Source organism: Alligator sinensis, unplaced genomic scaffold (assembly GCF_000455745.1).
Source record: "Alligator sinensis unplaced genomic scaffold, ASM45574v1 scaffold28_1, whole genome shotgun sequence".
Classification (NCBI taxonomy): domain Eukaryota; kingdom Metazoa; phylum Chordata; order Crocodylia; family Alligatoridae; genus Alligator; species Alligator sinensis.
In genome coordinates this window covers 1,012,293-1,025,301 of record NW_005842133.1, presented here as the reverse complement: position 1 = coordinate 1,025,301, position 13,009 = coordinate 1,012,293, and the positions used below count along the sequence as shown (strand labels likewise).

Here is a 13,009-nt window from a genome sequence, read left to right as displayed (position 1 = left end):
CTGCTTGATGGTACAAATATCCATACTGGAAAAACAGGTGATAATAAAATCTTAAAGCATATGCAAGTACTAAGCAACCCATTTATGGTTTGCCAGCAGCTGTTCTAATGACCCCACCCTGCTTGCCACAGGTATTAATTTAAAGTACGCTACCCACCCTAAACTTCCACATACAGGCATGTACCCACAAGCGTGCTGGCTTTTACCCACCCACCTTCCCCCACATACATTATCCCAACTTCTTTCAAAGTGTTTGAGCTACTCTAGACCAGGCTGAAAATGAATATAGAAAAGTTCAACTAAATCAGACTATGAAACCTCCATTCTGTATAGAAAAAAAAAGGAAAGGAAAGGAAGAGACTCTGGGAGAGAAGTGGGGGTGGGGGGGAAAGAATTATGAAAGATGGGTTCTAGTTTCATGTTATCATTTTACAGAATGAGATTTCTAAGAGAGACTAAGAGAAAAACCATGCTATTAATTAAATCTTTTTACAGTCTCGTGACTTTTATCGTGCACTTTTTGTTCTGAAAATTCTAACATAACTGTGCAGAATTACATAAAAGCAAAGTAAAGCCCCTCCTTTCCCACCATAATGCATAATATTAAAGGGTGGGGAACAGAGATCTATCTATTCATGGGGAGCATATTCTCTATCTATTCATGTAAGGTGGTCTTTTTTCCCCTTTTTTTTATAACACCAAAAAAGAATACAACTAAGTAGAGCATTATTGCCCTCTAAAATACATACTTTTCACTGTACCTTTCTACTCTGATGTCATTTCTTGCCTCCTCTGAGATGGCCTTGGCTGTTACAGCTATGGCATCCTTCTCAGGTACAGGAAGGAGTGAGTGACAGGGCTCAGGAAAGTTGCTGAGGTTATGGAAAAAGCAGTGACATGATTAGTTAGTAGGAAAGTGGTCATTCTAAATTCGTATAATTTCGAATTAGCATGTATATCATAGCAGCAATTCAAAAGTGATGCAGAAATCTACAAAAGAAAATAAAGTTTGTTAACTGGTTTAAGTAGCTACTGCTTTACTTTGAAAATAAAAGCATTCTTAGGCTCCCAGAGATGTTCTGTACTTATGCAAACTCAGATTAAGAAAGTTATGCATCCAAAATCCTGCCTTAGTATAGAGGTAAGTGAGACAAACGCAATAAAGCTAGCTACCTGTCATGGGGGACACTGAATAATATCTAAAATCAAAAACAGTGACAATCTGGCTAGCATATATCATGCACATTTTGGACAGTATACGTTTGGTAACTTATATTAGACTAATCAAGATTGTGCAGTAGTTGATTTTTTCCCCCTCCTTCGTACTGCAGCCCACAAAGAGAGCACTGCAGGCCTGATTTCATTTGATCACCTAAAGGTGGGCAAAACATATCATTTTAAGGCTCCTAAGGAGCTTTTGCTTGCCTAACTTCAAGAAACCAAGTGTGAAAACTGGGATCCATGAATACCATCATTACAGATGAGTTAAAGAATCAACAAAAAAAAAAAGTAAATCGGGCTGTTTAAAATCAAGCTCTTCACATGCCTTCAAAAGTCTCTTGCTATATTCAGGCTTTAAAAACAATTTCAGACATTACATTTGGATCAAAAATAGAAGTGGAATGTATTCAAGAGCAGCTAAATGAGGGCCATACTTTATAATTACCTGCCCTAGAAACAATGGATTTATCTATGTAAAGTTTCTATCAACCAGGCTACTGGCAACTCTGTTTTATACAATTAATTTCAAGTAAGTACCTTTCAGCTGATATCCTGGCTTCAGCAGTCTGAGATGAGCTTTTGTGATCCAAATGCATTTCGCTCTGCTGATTTTCAACATTAACATTTGTACTGGCAAAATGCTCCTCTTGCTCCATCCCTGTGATAGTCTCCCAGGGATGTGTTTTTGTATATGTCCCTTGATCTTGAATGCTGGCTTGAAAATCTGTGTTTTCGCCAGTGAATAATGCCCCTGCAATACCCGTTTTCAGGATGTCTCCTTGTTGCTTATCACTGTACATAGAAGCTTCTATCTCTGCTGCGCTTAACGTGGTGTCACTTTGTTCTTTTACATCTCTCTTATTCACAGTGCCAAGTGCTTTTTTAGAGTCATCTCGGGAACGATCAACATGGCTTACTTCATTTATTAAGTAATCTATTAACCCATGAACTGTTGATTCTTTTTTCTGCTCTGGATCTTGAATGTTGTCTAACATTTCCAGGCATTTTTTATTTTCCAAAGCATCCGGCATTATTTGTGTGTTGTCTTCAGACTTAATGTCATGCATAAGATTGCTGGGGAGCGGTATTTCCTGATTTCCACTGGGTGACATAGGAAAATCATTCTTTTCTACTTCACACTTGCAGAAGTCTCCAGATGCTTCTGTTGATGCTGACATGTCACAAGTGCCCTGAGCAGTGCTTGGTGGTTCACTTTCCTTGCTTTTCTTCTGCTCATTTGGCATAAGTTTCTGGCATTGATTTCCATAGAGTATTAGATCTTCTTTAACTAAGACTGGTTCTGCATTAGCTTGCCTAATTAAATTACAATTCTCTGCCTCTAGTACTGCAACACTTTCCAAATCCCGCTCCTGAGCGGTGCCTGTACGTTCTGAAGAGGTACCCGTTTTAGTGGGCTGCTGGTTATTGTCATGAGACACGATGACGTTCATAGGTGTTGTTTCATCAAATGAGGCAGATTCCAGCATTTGTACCTCTAAGCTCACCTGAGCTCCATCATCAACACTGCTAATACGTGAGTTTTCTTCTCTTTCCATCTTTTCACTGTTCGGGCTGTCATTTAGCTCGAGCAATTCAATTGGAGACTGCTCGACAGCTTTAAAACCATCCAATTGGGAATCCTTCTTTTCTGAAAAGGAACAGGGCTGCTTCTGTTCCTCAATGTCCTGGACCTTTGGGTGCAACAACATATCTTCTTGCTGTACAGATTTCTGTTCAGGAACTTTGCTGGAGATCTCTGAATCTACAGGCAATTCTTGCCCTTCTGTTTTGAAGTCACTGTCTTGTCCTGTATTATAGATGTTTCCATCAACCGTTTTATCGATGGGTTGTGAAAAGCTCTCAGCACTTCGGCGTTCTGGTGCATCTTTAAGCCCAGAACTCTGCCTGCTGTCTGCATGGTTTTCAGATCTGAGCTGGGGCAATTCGGGATTCAGAGCACCATGTACCGTTTTCTTAAATATGTTGCTGATGTGCTCCCTGAAGTCTGGCAAGCTGGCACCAAAACCAAAGGTCTTAGAAATGGGAACCTCATGCTCCCTTTCAGAGTTTTCTGCAGACTGTTTGGAAATATCTGTGTCTGGCTTGGCTCCGCCGTTAGCCTCTTTCAGAACATTTTCCTTTTTTTCTGAACTCCCAGGCTTTTCTAAGATCTTAGTGCACTTGTCATCTGTGCAGATATTTGTTGCAATTTCCTCATTACATTCTTCTTGTTTACCAACAGATGAAAGGCTCGAAGCCCTCTTTCCTAGGGTAGGCAGACTGAAGAGAGACTCTGCTGAACTGTCACTCTGCTGTGCTTTGAAGTTTACATCACTTTTTGTTCCTTTAGATTTAATTGCAGATATCTCTTTCTTCAGCTTCTCAAAATTAAACTCTGATAAATTTCCTGAAAACTGTCCTGCATCAGCAGTCTCAGGTGATGTTAAAATGTTCTCCCCTTCAGGCTGGCAGCTTAGGGTATGAATAGTTGTTTCTTTCACAGAAGTATTCTCCACCAAAGTGTTTTCTAAATGTACCACTTCAATGCTGTTTTGAGCAGCTTGGCTTGTATGCGGTGACGAGCCCTCTAAGTGTCCAGGGAGAATATCCTTGCTAGCATCTTGCAAATCAGAATTGGCTTCCAAGACACTTTGGCGTGTTGTAACTTCCAGCCCATTATTTAGCGATTCGCCTGCAGTACTATCATCCTTAATGTTTAAAGGCTCCTGGTTTGCTGTGCTCTGATGATCAAGTGCAAAGACTGATGTGGAAAGAAAGGGGATTTCTGTTAGGCAGCTAACTGGCTGAGGCTCATTCGGTGTTTTTTTAACGCAGTCTAATTTACACAAAGCATTGTTGGCAGCTACTTCCAAGTGCTCCTGTAACGTAGGGTATTCCTGTGCCCCTGAAACTGTATCAGCATGCGGATGGCTTATTTCTGTGGCAGCAACATCCCGTTCAAAATTTGTTTTTGTGCTGTCATCTTTTTGCATGATCTCTCTATCAGAAGTCAGCTCCTTTGCTGTTTCCAGATCTGAGCTTTTTGTTTCTACTTGTATTTTTTCTTGAGTTTCTGTACTGGGTATTTGAGTATCGTTTTTATCTTGCTCAGGACCATTACCAGCATGCGATACTTTAAAATCAGTTGGCACGGTCTGTGGTATATCAGTGGCATTTACTGAATCCTGTGCCTCTGCAATAGAGTCTAGAGCGTCAACCCCACTTTCACCACTTCTGTCTGTTGTCCTGACTACTTGTAGATTTATGTCGGATGCTTGGGAAAATGGATCATTCTGACATGCTTCGTCCTGGTTACTAACTGAGATCAAAGAGTCATTCTCCTGCTCGGGCTTGCCTAAGGCTTGCCCGCTGACGCAAATTTCTTCTGCCTTTAGATCTGTTTTAGTTTGATCATTGTATTCTTGCAAAGTAGTCACCTTTAGATCTAAATTTTTCTGCAAATGCTCACTTTGGCCCATATTCCTCTGCACTCCAGCCGTACTCATATCCAAGTCATTTCCTTTTGTAGCATCAGAATGACATTTGAATGGTTTTGCCCCTAACACAGGAGGTTCTGTCTGGATGCTGCCTGTAATATCTAGTGATGTTTCTGATAGGTCCTGGAGGTCACTCTGATAACTTTTCTCCAATACATGCTCATGTTTTGGAGCTGTTGCCTTACACTTGTCTCCATCCTTAGCTATCACAGCTGTCAGATTGCTTTGGTGCTCCTTCTTTTCAAGTCCCACATAGGAAGCATGCTCCTGAATACTGTTGGTAGCGAAGTCCGTACTCTCTCTTTGCTCTGCATGTAGTAGGGTTACTGAAACTTCTGTCATTTCTTGCATTTCTACAGTATCACTTTCTAATGGCTCTGGGCAGCCACTTTTGTCACACTCAGAGGGTCCTATTTTGCCACTGATTTTGCTGTCACGCAGTTCTTCTATATTCCCTTGTGTTTGCTGCGAACTGAGCTCCACGGTGTTTGCTGCTGCTTTGGGGGTTTCTGGCTCAAACAGTGGCACACTTTTGTTCCTTTCTGCAGCCCCTTGTTCCTGCCAAACTTGCAGTAGTGTATCAGATTTGCATGCACCTGTCAATGCCAAAACTTGGTCATCCACAAAACTTTTCACGTCCACTCCACAGTGCTCCTGTGCAATTCCATTATTGTCTTTAATCTCTACAGTACTGCTTTGTTCAATAACATTTACACGTATCTGCTCAGGATCACTCTCGGGGACTTTAGTTACTTGATTGTTCTGTTCTTTGTTTTCATATACATAAAAGGCCTGTCTAATTTTTACAGCAATGCAGTCTGCAGTTCCTGCCAATTCACATAAGCCCTCAAATTCAGGTTCTATTTTGGGTGTTTCTACATTTTCTTCAGACCCTCCATTGCTTTGGAATAGTTTGTGATGCTTAGCCTCGTACGCTGACTTCAGTATAGTTTCTTTAGCACCAGCCTGTTCCCAGGATTCATCCTGCTTAGTCTGCATAATGTTATTGTTCTCAGGGTGCAGGGGCAGTGAACTGTGTGCATTAACTAAGCAAACCTTTTCAGTCATCTTACTGCCTGGCACGTCTAAACTTTTGTCTTCTTTCTCACTGTTAACATGATTGCAACTCGGCAGGCTCTCTTCCCTGGGTAACTGTGGTGCTTCCAAAAGGGGAAAGCTGCACTTATCCTCCAAGTTATGCATGGCAATTGCTTTATCTTTGCTCACTTGTTGAAGTTTGCAGTGGAAATGGAGTATCTTGTCTTCAGATACCTCCAAGCCGCTTTCTGAATTCATAGGCTTTTGCTCAGCCTTTTCACCGACATTGGTTTTTAAACTCTGTTCTGAAAAGTTGATTTCTTTGGAAACCTCACCCAAGCTGGCATCCTTCATGTCCTCCTTGTCGCTGTTAATAAAGTTTAACAACAGCCCTTCTGCCTCATTAAACCCTTCAGGTAATCCCCTGGTTTGGGCCACTTGCGCTTCCTCTGCTTGGTCTTCCTCCATAAAGACTTCATTTTTTTCTCCAGGCACTGTGGTGTCTGTTTCTTTGAGATGCAGTTCTGGGGTTATATTCCCAGAAGTAAAACTTAATGAATCATTTTCCGGTGACCGTCTTTCATCCACCAAGGTGGGACTCATAATATTTTCTGTGTTAGAAAGTGTGATGCTTTCTCCAGACACACTCTCAGGTTTTACGATTCTGTTGCTGTTGCCTTGATCTTCTCTGCTACCAGATGAAACATTTAGTTTTTGCTCTTCATCCACAAGAGGCAATGGAGGCACATTGAAAGGCTCAGTGTGAACAAACAAATCTACCTTGGGAACCTGTCTTTCAAACATGGGTTTGGGTGTTTTGGAAGTTGGTTTTTGTCCATTGTGCCTGGAAGGGTCTTGACACTCATTTACCAGCATGCATTCCCTTAAAGGATCTTCTACCTTTGGTACCAGGAACAGCTCTGGAAGGTTAAGAGCCAGGCCTGGCATTAAAGTGCATGCTTCCAATTGCTTCCCATTGTTTTCAGAAGGAGGTTGGTTTGATTCAACCCCTTTACCTGCCGTTATATCTCCACTACCTAAGCTGATAATATTTCCAAGCTCAGTATTATCAACCAAATTCTGAGCATTCACAACTGCTCCATATTTTTCACTGTCTGGGCCTTCTGTTGTTGGGTGATTTAGGATTAAGGTTTCCTCTTTCATTAACAAACCCTCTCTACCATCTGCGTGCTGTCCACCTAGCTGTATTACATTCTGCTCCTGATGACCTACTTCCAAAAATCCCGGCTCCTCTTGAGTGGTAAAATAATCTTCTGCGGCTTTACCCTGGGGTAATGAGATGACATGTGGCTCCCGCTTGTCACCCAGCTGCTCACTCTGCCATAATGGTTGCAATTCACTTGAATTTGCTGGGATAATGTCTTGTATCCAAGTAGCTTCTGTAGAAGGGCTGGATTCCAAGCTTGCAATTTTTGGATCATCGTCACTCTTTTTGAGAGGATAGGCAGTGGTATTGTCACGTTTTGGGCCACTGTCCACAAATAGGGCATGTGCTACTCCTAGGTCTTTGTCATTCACAGGGGAAAACACTATTGCACTGCTATTTGGGGCTGGTAAATCATCACTGCTGCCTGTCAAATCAGCTGCAACATATTCATTGGCACATTCCGCAAAAGGCATTGAGATAGGCAGGCTTCTCTCCTTAGCATCTGCTCCTGCAGCCTGGATTAAGAAGCTGGAGCCAACTTGTTCTCCATGTTCTTTCAGGGTATTGCTCTGGCCTGTCCCCGCTGAAGACACTGCACATGAATGCGGATTGAGTAAATCTTCGGCAGTGTAGCTACAGATGCCTTCATTACCGATGCTGCCAATAATGGAAATGTTTATTCATTTCATGTCAGAATAGGAAATGGAGCAAAACATAAAAACAGCTCATGCCACTGAAGTTTCAAAGCCATGCAGCACATGCATTGAAAAGCTAACAACCTGCTCTCAAGAGGCAAGGTGTCAGAGAGACACGCTGCAGTTGCTCAGGCATTACATTGAAGCTTACATTTCTCAGCTTTGTCTTGTTGCCATCACGCTTATTGTTACCTCTCCAGAAATGCATTTAATAAAGGGGTTCCCTTTCAAAGTGCTACAGAGAAACAAGAAAGTCCTAAAATATTAAAAGCTAAGGGGGAGGGGGAGGGGTGAACCACACCACAGAAATGTTTTAATTTTTTCTAGAAAAATCCTATCAGCGAAGTTTAAAAAAAAAAGGTTGTGTAGCATTAAAGGGGTGTGATGTCCATTATCATCACCATTATTTCACAGTGCTTTGCTTAATCTTCAATTAAGCAATAAAGGTCCCATCTGTCAGACACTCACTTCCTGGTATAGGGCTTATTTTGTGAGTTTGGCAGTTCCACTGATTTTATGTGAACTATTCATAGAAAAAAGCACTACACCTGCTGTAAAGAACAGGCACGTTTTATGACGAGGTCAAAAGTCACAGTACATAGAGCTGCGCTGTCATGAAATACTATACAATTTGCCAGGTCCTTCAATGCGTATAATTGATTATGGTATACATTTTTCCATCAAGGAAAGGAAGGTCATGGCAGAAGAAATAAAGCAGAGAGAGAGAGAGAGAGAGTGTGTGTGTGTGTGTGTGTGTGTGTGTGTGTAAGGGATGGGGTGAAGAGTGTGTCTATGATTCTTCATCCATTTCTTTCCCAATTGACTAACTATGCTCATTAAACAGTAATCATCACCAATATTATCACAAAATGGTATCAGTAATGATTCAAAAGAAATGTCATGCTGCTGAAAGCAATTGGAAATGTGTGTTTGGATTGGGAAGAAAACAAACCTTTTTTCTGCTCAGAGTGTGTTAATGGTGAACTCACGCATAGTAAAAAAAAAATAGCTTGTACTAATATTTAAAAGTGATATGCTGTGCTCCACAAGTTCAAAGCCCTGCACAGACTTTAAAGTCTGATTTCCTGCAAAGTGCTCAGCATCTTCTGCAAACTGGAATGTGAACTGGACTCTAAATAGTTCATCTTCAGAAGACCTGTGAGGCACATAAATTATCCCCACTTTGCATGTAGACCACCTGAGACAAAGCATGAAAGTGAGTCATTGGCAGAAGCCAAAGGTAGTACTCATCAATTTCTGGCTTTTAGACCTGCACTTAGATCAGATCAACAACACTGGGGCTCAGATGACTATTGAAGCAGACAGACAGAAAACTTGAGGTTGTTGTACCGTACACGTTGCCCAATGTAATTCCAGTTACATTATACTGTGAATAGTCCTGTTAGTAAAATAGGTTTCCTTTAAGAGTGCTACATAAGCCAGGATGCCATCCTTCCAAATGACATCATTTCCTCAGATCCCTAAAACCAATCTGACTTTTGCAGACTATTTTGTTTTGTTTTTTAATTGGGCTTTGAAATGGTTATCCACCTGAGTGGTATTTGCTCAAACAAGACCAGATGGGTTTAATGTGTAACATAAAATGAGTTTCAACTTAACTTGTAAAAATGATTTCTCTACTGTGAAGTCTCCCTGACAATCTTCAGGTTGCTGAAGATCCCTCTAAATACTTTGGTTGCTGACCTTAATGTTGATATAGATAGCAATGGTACCTGGGATATTTCACAAATTTACAGAAGTTTAGGGCTGGAAGGGACCTTGTGAGATCATCAGGTCCAGCCCCCCTGCTCCAGGCAGGAAAGACTGCTGGGGTCAAATAACTGGGGTCTTCATCAAGCCAGGAAGTATCAGCATGCTCTTATTGAGGTAGAAAATTATTTTCATTGATACAAATTTATTTTATACTAAATACAGCCTGGGTGGGGAGAAGTGGAGCAACATCCACATAAATCTGGGCCAGAATCAATTTTAATTTTAGCTTTCTGTTCTTTTAGCAGCACAAAACCTCCTTAAAGGTGCTAGAAATAGAAAATAGAAAGCATGGTGGGACGGCACCTTAGGGCATTTGTACACATGCTTTTACCACAGTGCTGGGTGCTTTTAAAAGCATCAGGTGCTGTGGCACATACATTTGTATAAATGGTGACATGCGCATCAGTGCTAAGAAACTGGCAGCAGTGCACTTTTGAACTAAAACACATCAAAAGTGCACCACTGCCATTTTCTGCGTGCTGACATGCATTTCTCCACTTGTGCAACTGCATGCGATTAATCGAGTCTGCTCCGATGTGTTGGATCTCAGGCGCATCGCAGCATGAAAAGGTATGTGTATAAATGGCCTTAGTGACTAATTAGTTCAGAGAGTGATTAGCTTTTGTAGGCCAAAGCCTACTTCATGAAAGCTCCAGAATAACTTGGCTAACTAGCAAGAAAGTAAAGAGAGTCCTCAAGTTGATCTGGCTGTATTCTCTGCCTCAGCTTCTGCATCTCCCTTCCGGTGTCAGCAGCTGCCAGAATGGGTCATCAGGACAAGCACAGCATCTGACAAAGTAGGTTGCCATCTATGAAAGCTCATGCCTCCTGAACCTGTTTCTCTAAAGTGCTTTCCTGCCTTGCCTTCTGCCTCACTGCAGACCAACAGTGCTAACAACCTCTGTATTTAATAGGAGGTGTTATGTGCCTATGGTTCTGAAAGTTTGTTCCTAGAGAAGTTACTTGTATCATATAAAAACAAACAGGAAAAGAGGTTTCTAAATCCATCTCCAGAAGACTGTGCATGCCTACAGCTTTAGATAAAGCGCCATGAGTTAGAGCCCCTCCTCCCTGACCTGACAGATGTTCACATGCTGGGTCACAGGAGGGCTGGAGCCTGCCTGCACGGGGAGTGGCAGCACAGAGCTGCTGGCTGCTTTGAATGGCCAGAGCAGAGGGGGGAGCAGAGTATAATGGAGCCCCCTCACCTCACAGCCCTCCCCCCCCCCAGGTATGGGGAGGAGCCGAACTCTACACTTCAACTCTGGCCATTCAAAAGCAACTGGAAGCTCTGTGCTGCTGCTGTTAAGAGCCCCACATGGGAAGGTGGGAGAAGGCAGCCCCCACCTTGCCTCATGGGCCCAGCTTGGCTCCCTCCAATATCCCAGCTGAAGTAGCTGGGGGAGGCCCATGAGGCGAGGGGGCTCCATTTCACCCTGCCCCTCCACTCAGCTCTGGTTATTCAAAAGCAGCCCGCATTTCTGTACTGCCCCTCTCCTCCCTGGAGCCTTCCTGGAGGGAACACAAGTTCCCTAAGGAGCTCTGCTTTAGAGTGCCTTAACCTAATACTTCATTTGGCCAGGGTTATTTTTTCATGCAGTCGCCATTTTAAAAGCACTCTGTAGTCATGCACGTGTATTAAGTCACAGCTACAGAGCACTTTCAGGGGGCTAATTGTGCAAAAAATTAACCCTGTGTGTAAGCGCCCTGTATGAGAGTTAGATATAGAACACAGTAGGCGCAATGGTTTGTATAACGAATGTTGCCAACATATTAACCCAGCTTTATTAGCCGACTTGCAACAAAGCAAAGTACTTAAAAAAGTTAATGGTGTGGAATCAAAAATAAAGAGTCTGATAAAGATAAAGAACAAGGGTGCAAACTGTAACTGATTCCTGCCATTGACTGGAGACCCTAGTGGTGCATGTGACATCAGAATGATACCTACAGATGTTCACACTGTACAAGCCCTAGCAAGTTCAGAGTGGGTACATCTTCTTGAATAGGGGTTATGAGTTTGCGATCTGTCTAGCTGCATGCTCATAATAACTTTTAAGAGTTACGTTAGCAGACTCATTCCCCAAAGAAGATTTGCAGCAAGGTAGGGAGGGGGGAGGGAAAGGGGCAGCAATTCTGCAATCAAAGATACTTAATACTGTGCACTCATTACAGTACACAATATCCCTTTGTGATCCTGGTTTGGACTACATGCCGGATCTTGTTCATTTCTTCCAGGTGACACACACGATTTGAACGCACATTTTAACCGTTAATGTACACTAAGCAGAAACAGATAGGCAATGCTCATATGTGCTATATCAGTAGGGGGATAACCTGTTTGGCAACTGTGCCACAAATTAGCCACACACCCTCCGAGTGCCACTCTGATCCCCATCCTCTATCCAATCAACTTCTCTGCTTTCTGCTCCCTGTCCTGTGCTCCCTGCCTGATCTGCTGCTCTGTTTTCTGCTCCCAGTCCTATCTGCACTGTGCTGCTTGTCTCCTCCACAGTCTGCTGCATGCCACATAGAGAGGCTGACCTCACCATGTGTGAAACACATGCCACAGGTTGGCCACGTCCATGTTATGGACGTTGACAGCTTAAGTGTCTGGGTTTTATATGGCATAAATGTCATCTTCTACCCTATGTCAATTTGTTAATTTTATTCTTGGCTTTAATAAAGTCTTTAGTCTAAAGCAATTTTAAATAAGGAGCAAGAGGCAAATTTGAGACATTTTTTAGACATTATTTGGAATACAGAACATAATTCCTTGAATTTATTCACGGGCAACTTATAGCAATCTTTTCTATTTTACATTATCCTGTTCTTCTTCCAACAAGTTTATCAGATCATCAAGGAAGGACTGCAGATAACTCAGTCTTCTGCTACATATGAGCCTATCTCTTTGAAAACGTATTAGGAATCAATAATTACCCGGAGGCAGGATGCATTTCTAGCCAATCTTTTCACCATATTTTGATATGATCAAAATATGTTCTCTCCCTGAAAGTCTTCTCAAATATGGAACAAGTGCACATTGTCTGCTGGGATTACTTGGTCTATCTTTGTACAGAATTTGTACTTGCTTGAAATCCTTAAGGAAAAATTAATACCAAAGGGTAGCATTGAAAATGAGCACATACAAATGAGAAAATGTAAAAGAGCAGAGGAGTTCTTGTAGTTTTAACAAAGCTCAAGGCCTATTAAGTCATTTTGCTGAGGTTAGTTGTTGCATGTACTGAAAGATATAAAAGGCTGTAATCCTGGAGATGTAGGTTCATGTTGAAATTTATGTCTAGGAGTGTCCCTTTGCACTTTGTGTGTTTGATGGGAATTACTCAAACGCTTCAAGTTAAGCACATGTTTAAGCATGTGCAGTACTCAAGTCTAAACTATAAAAAGATTTGAAGTTGTTTTGCATAAGAAATAACTTTTAAAAACATAACTTGCCTGCAGTCAAACATTTAAAGTCACTGACTACAAAAGTTAAAAATCATGTAGTCTGCTCCAAATTTTAGAAGTAGGATTGGCATGTTCTTGTAGTCACGATGGTCCAGGAAAGATGCAAGAAGCAAGGGGTTTTTGTTTGGATCTGGTGATACTATTTGCTGAAC

The 13,009-nt window shown here is 41.9% G+C and overlaps 1 protein-coding gene across 28 annotated transcripts in view; it reads right to left on the bottom strand.

The window, feature by feature from the left end:
• TACC2 (transforming acidic coiled-coil containing protein 2) overlaps positions 1-13,009 on the bottom strand; it is a 231,758-nt gene that overhangs the window by 153,875 nt on the left and 64,874 nt on the right. For 25 of the 28 annotated variants that reach the window (XR_003094403.1, XR_003094406.1, XR_003094404.1 and 22 more), the window contains 2 exons: positions 1,759-7,581; positions 750-872 (listed from right to left, as the gene is read on the bottom strand). Coding sequence is in view for 23 of the 28 variants with exons in the window: in XM_025205922.1 (XP_025061707.1) it covers positions 750-872; positions 1,759-7,581 (5,946 nt within the window). In the remaining 5 variants the exon portion in view is untranslated. The remainder of the gene's footprint in view (positions 1-749; positions 873-1,758; positions 7,582-13,009) is intronic. The other 3 variants (XM_025205913.1, XM_025205903.1, XM_025205911.1) reach the window with 2 other exon arrangements.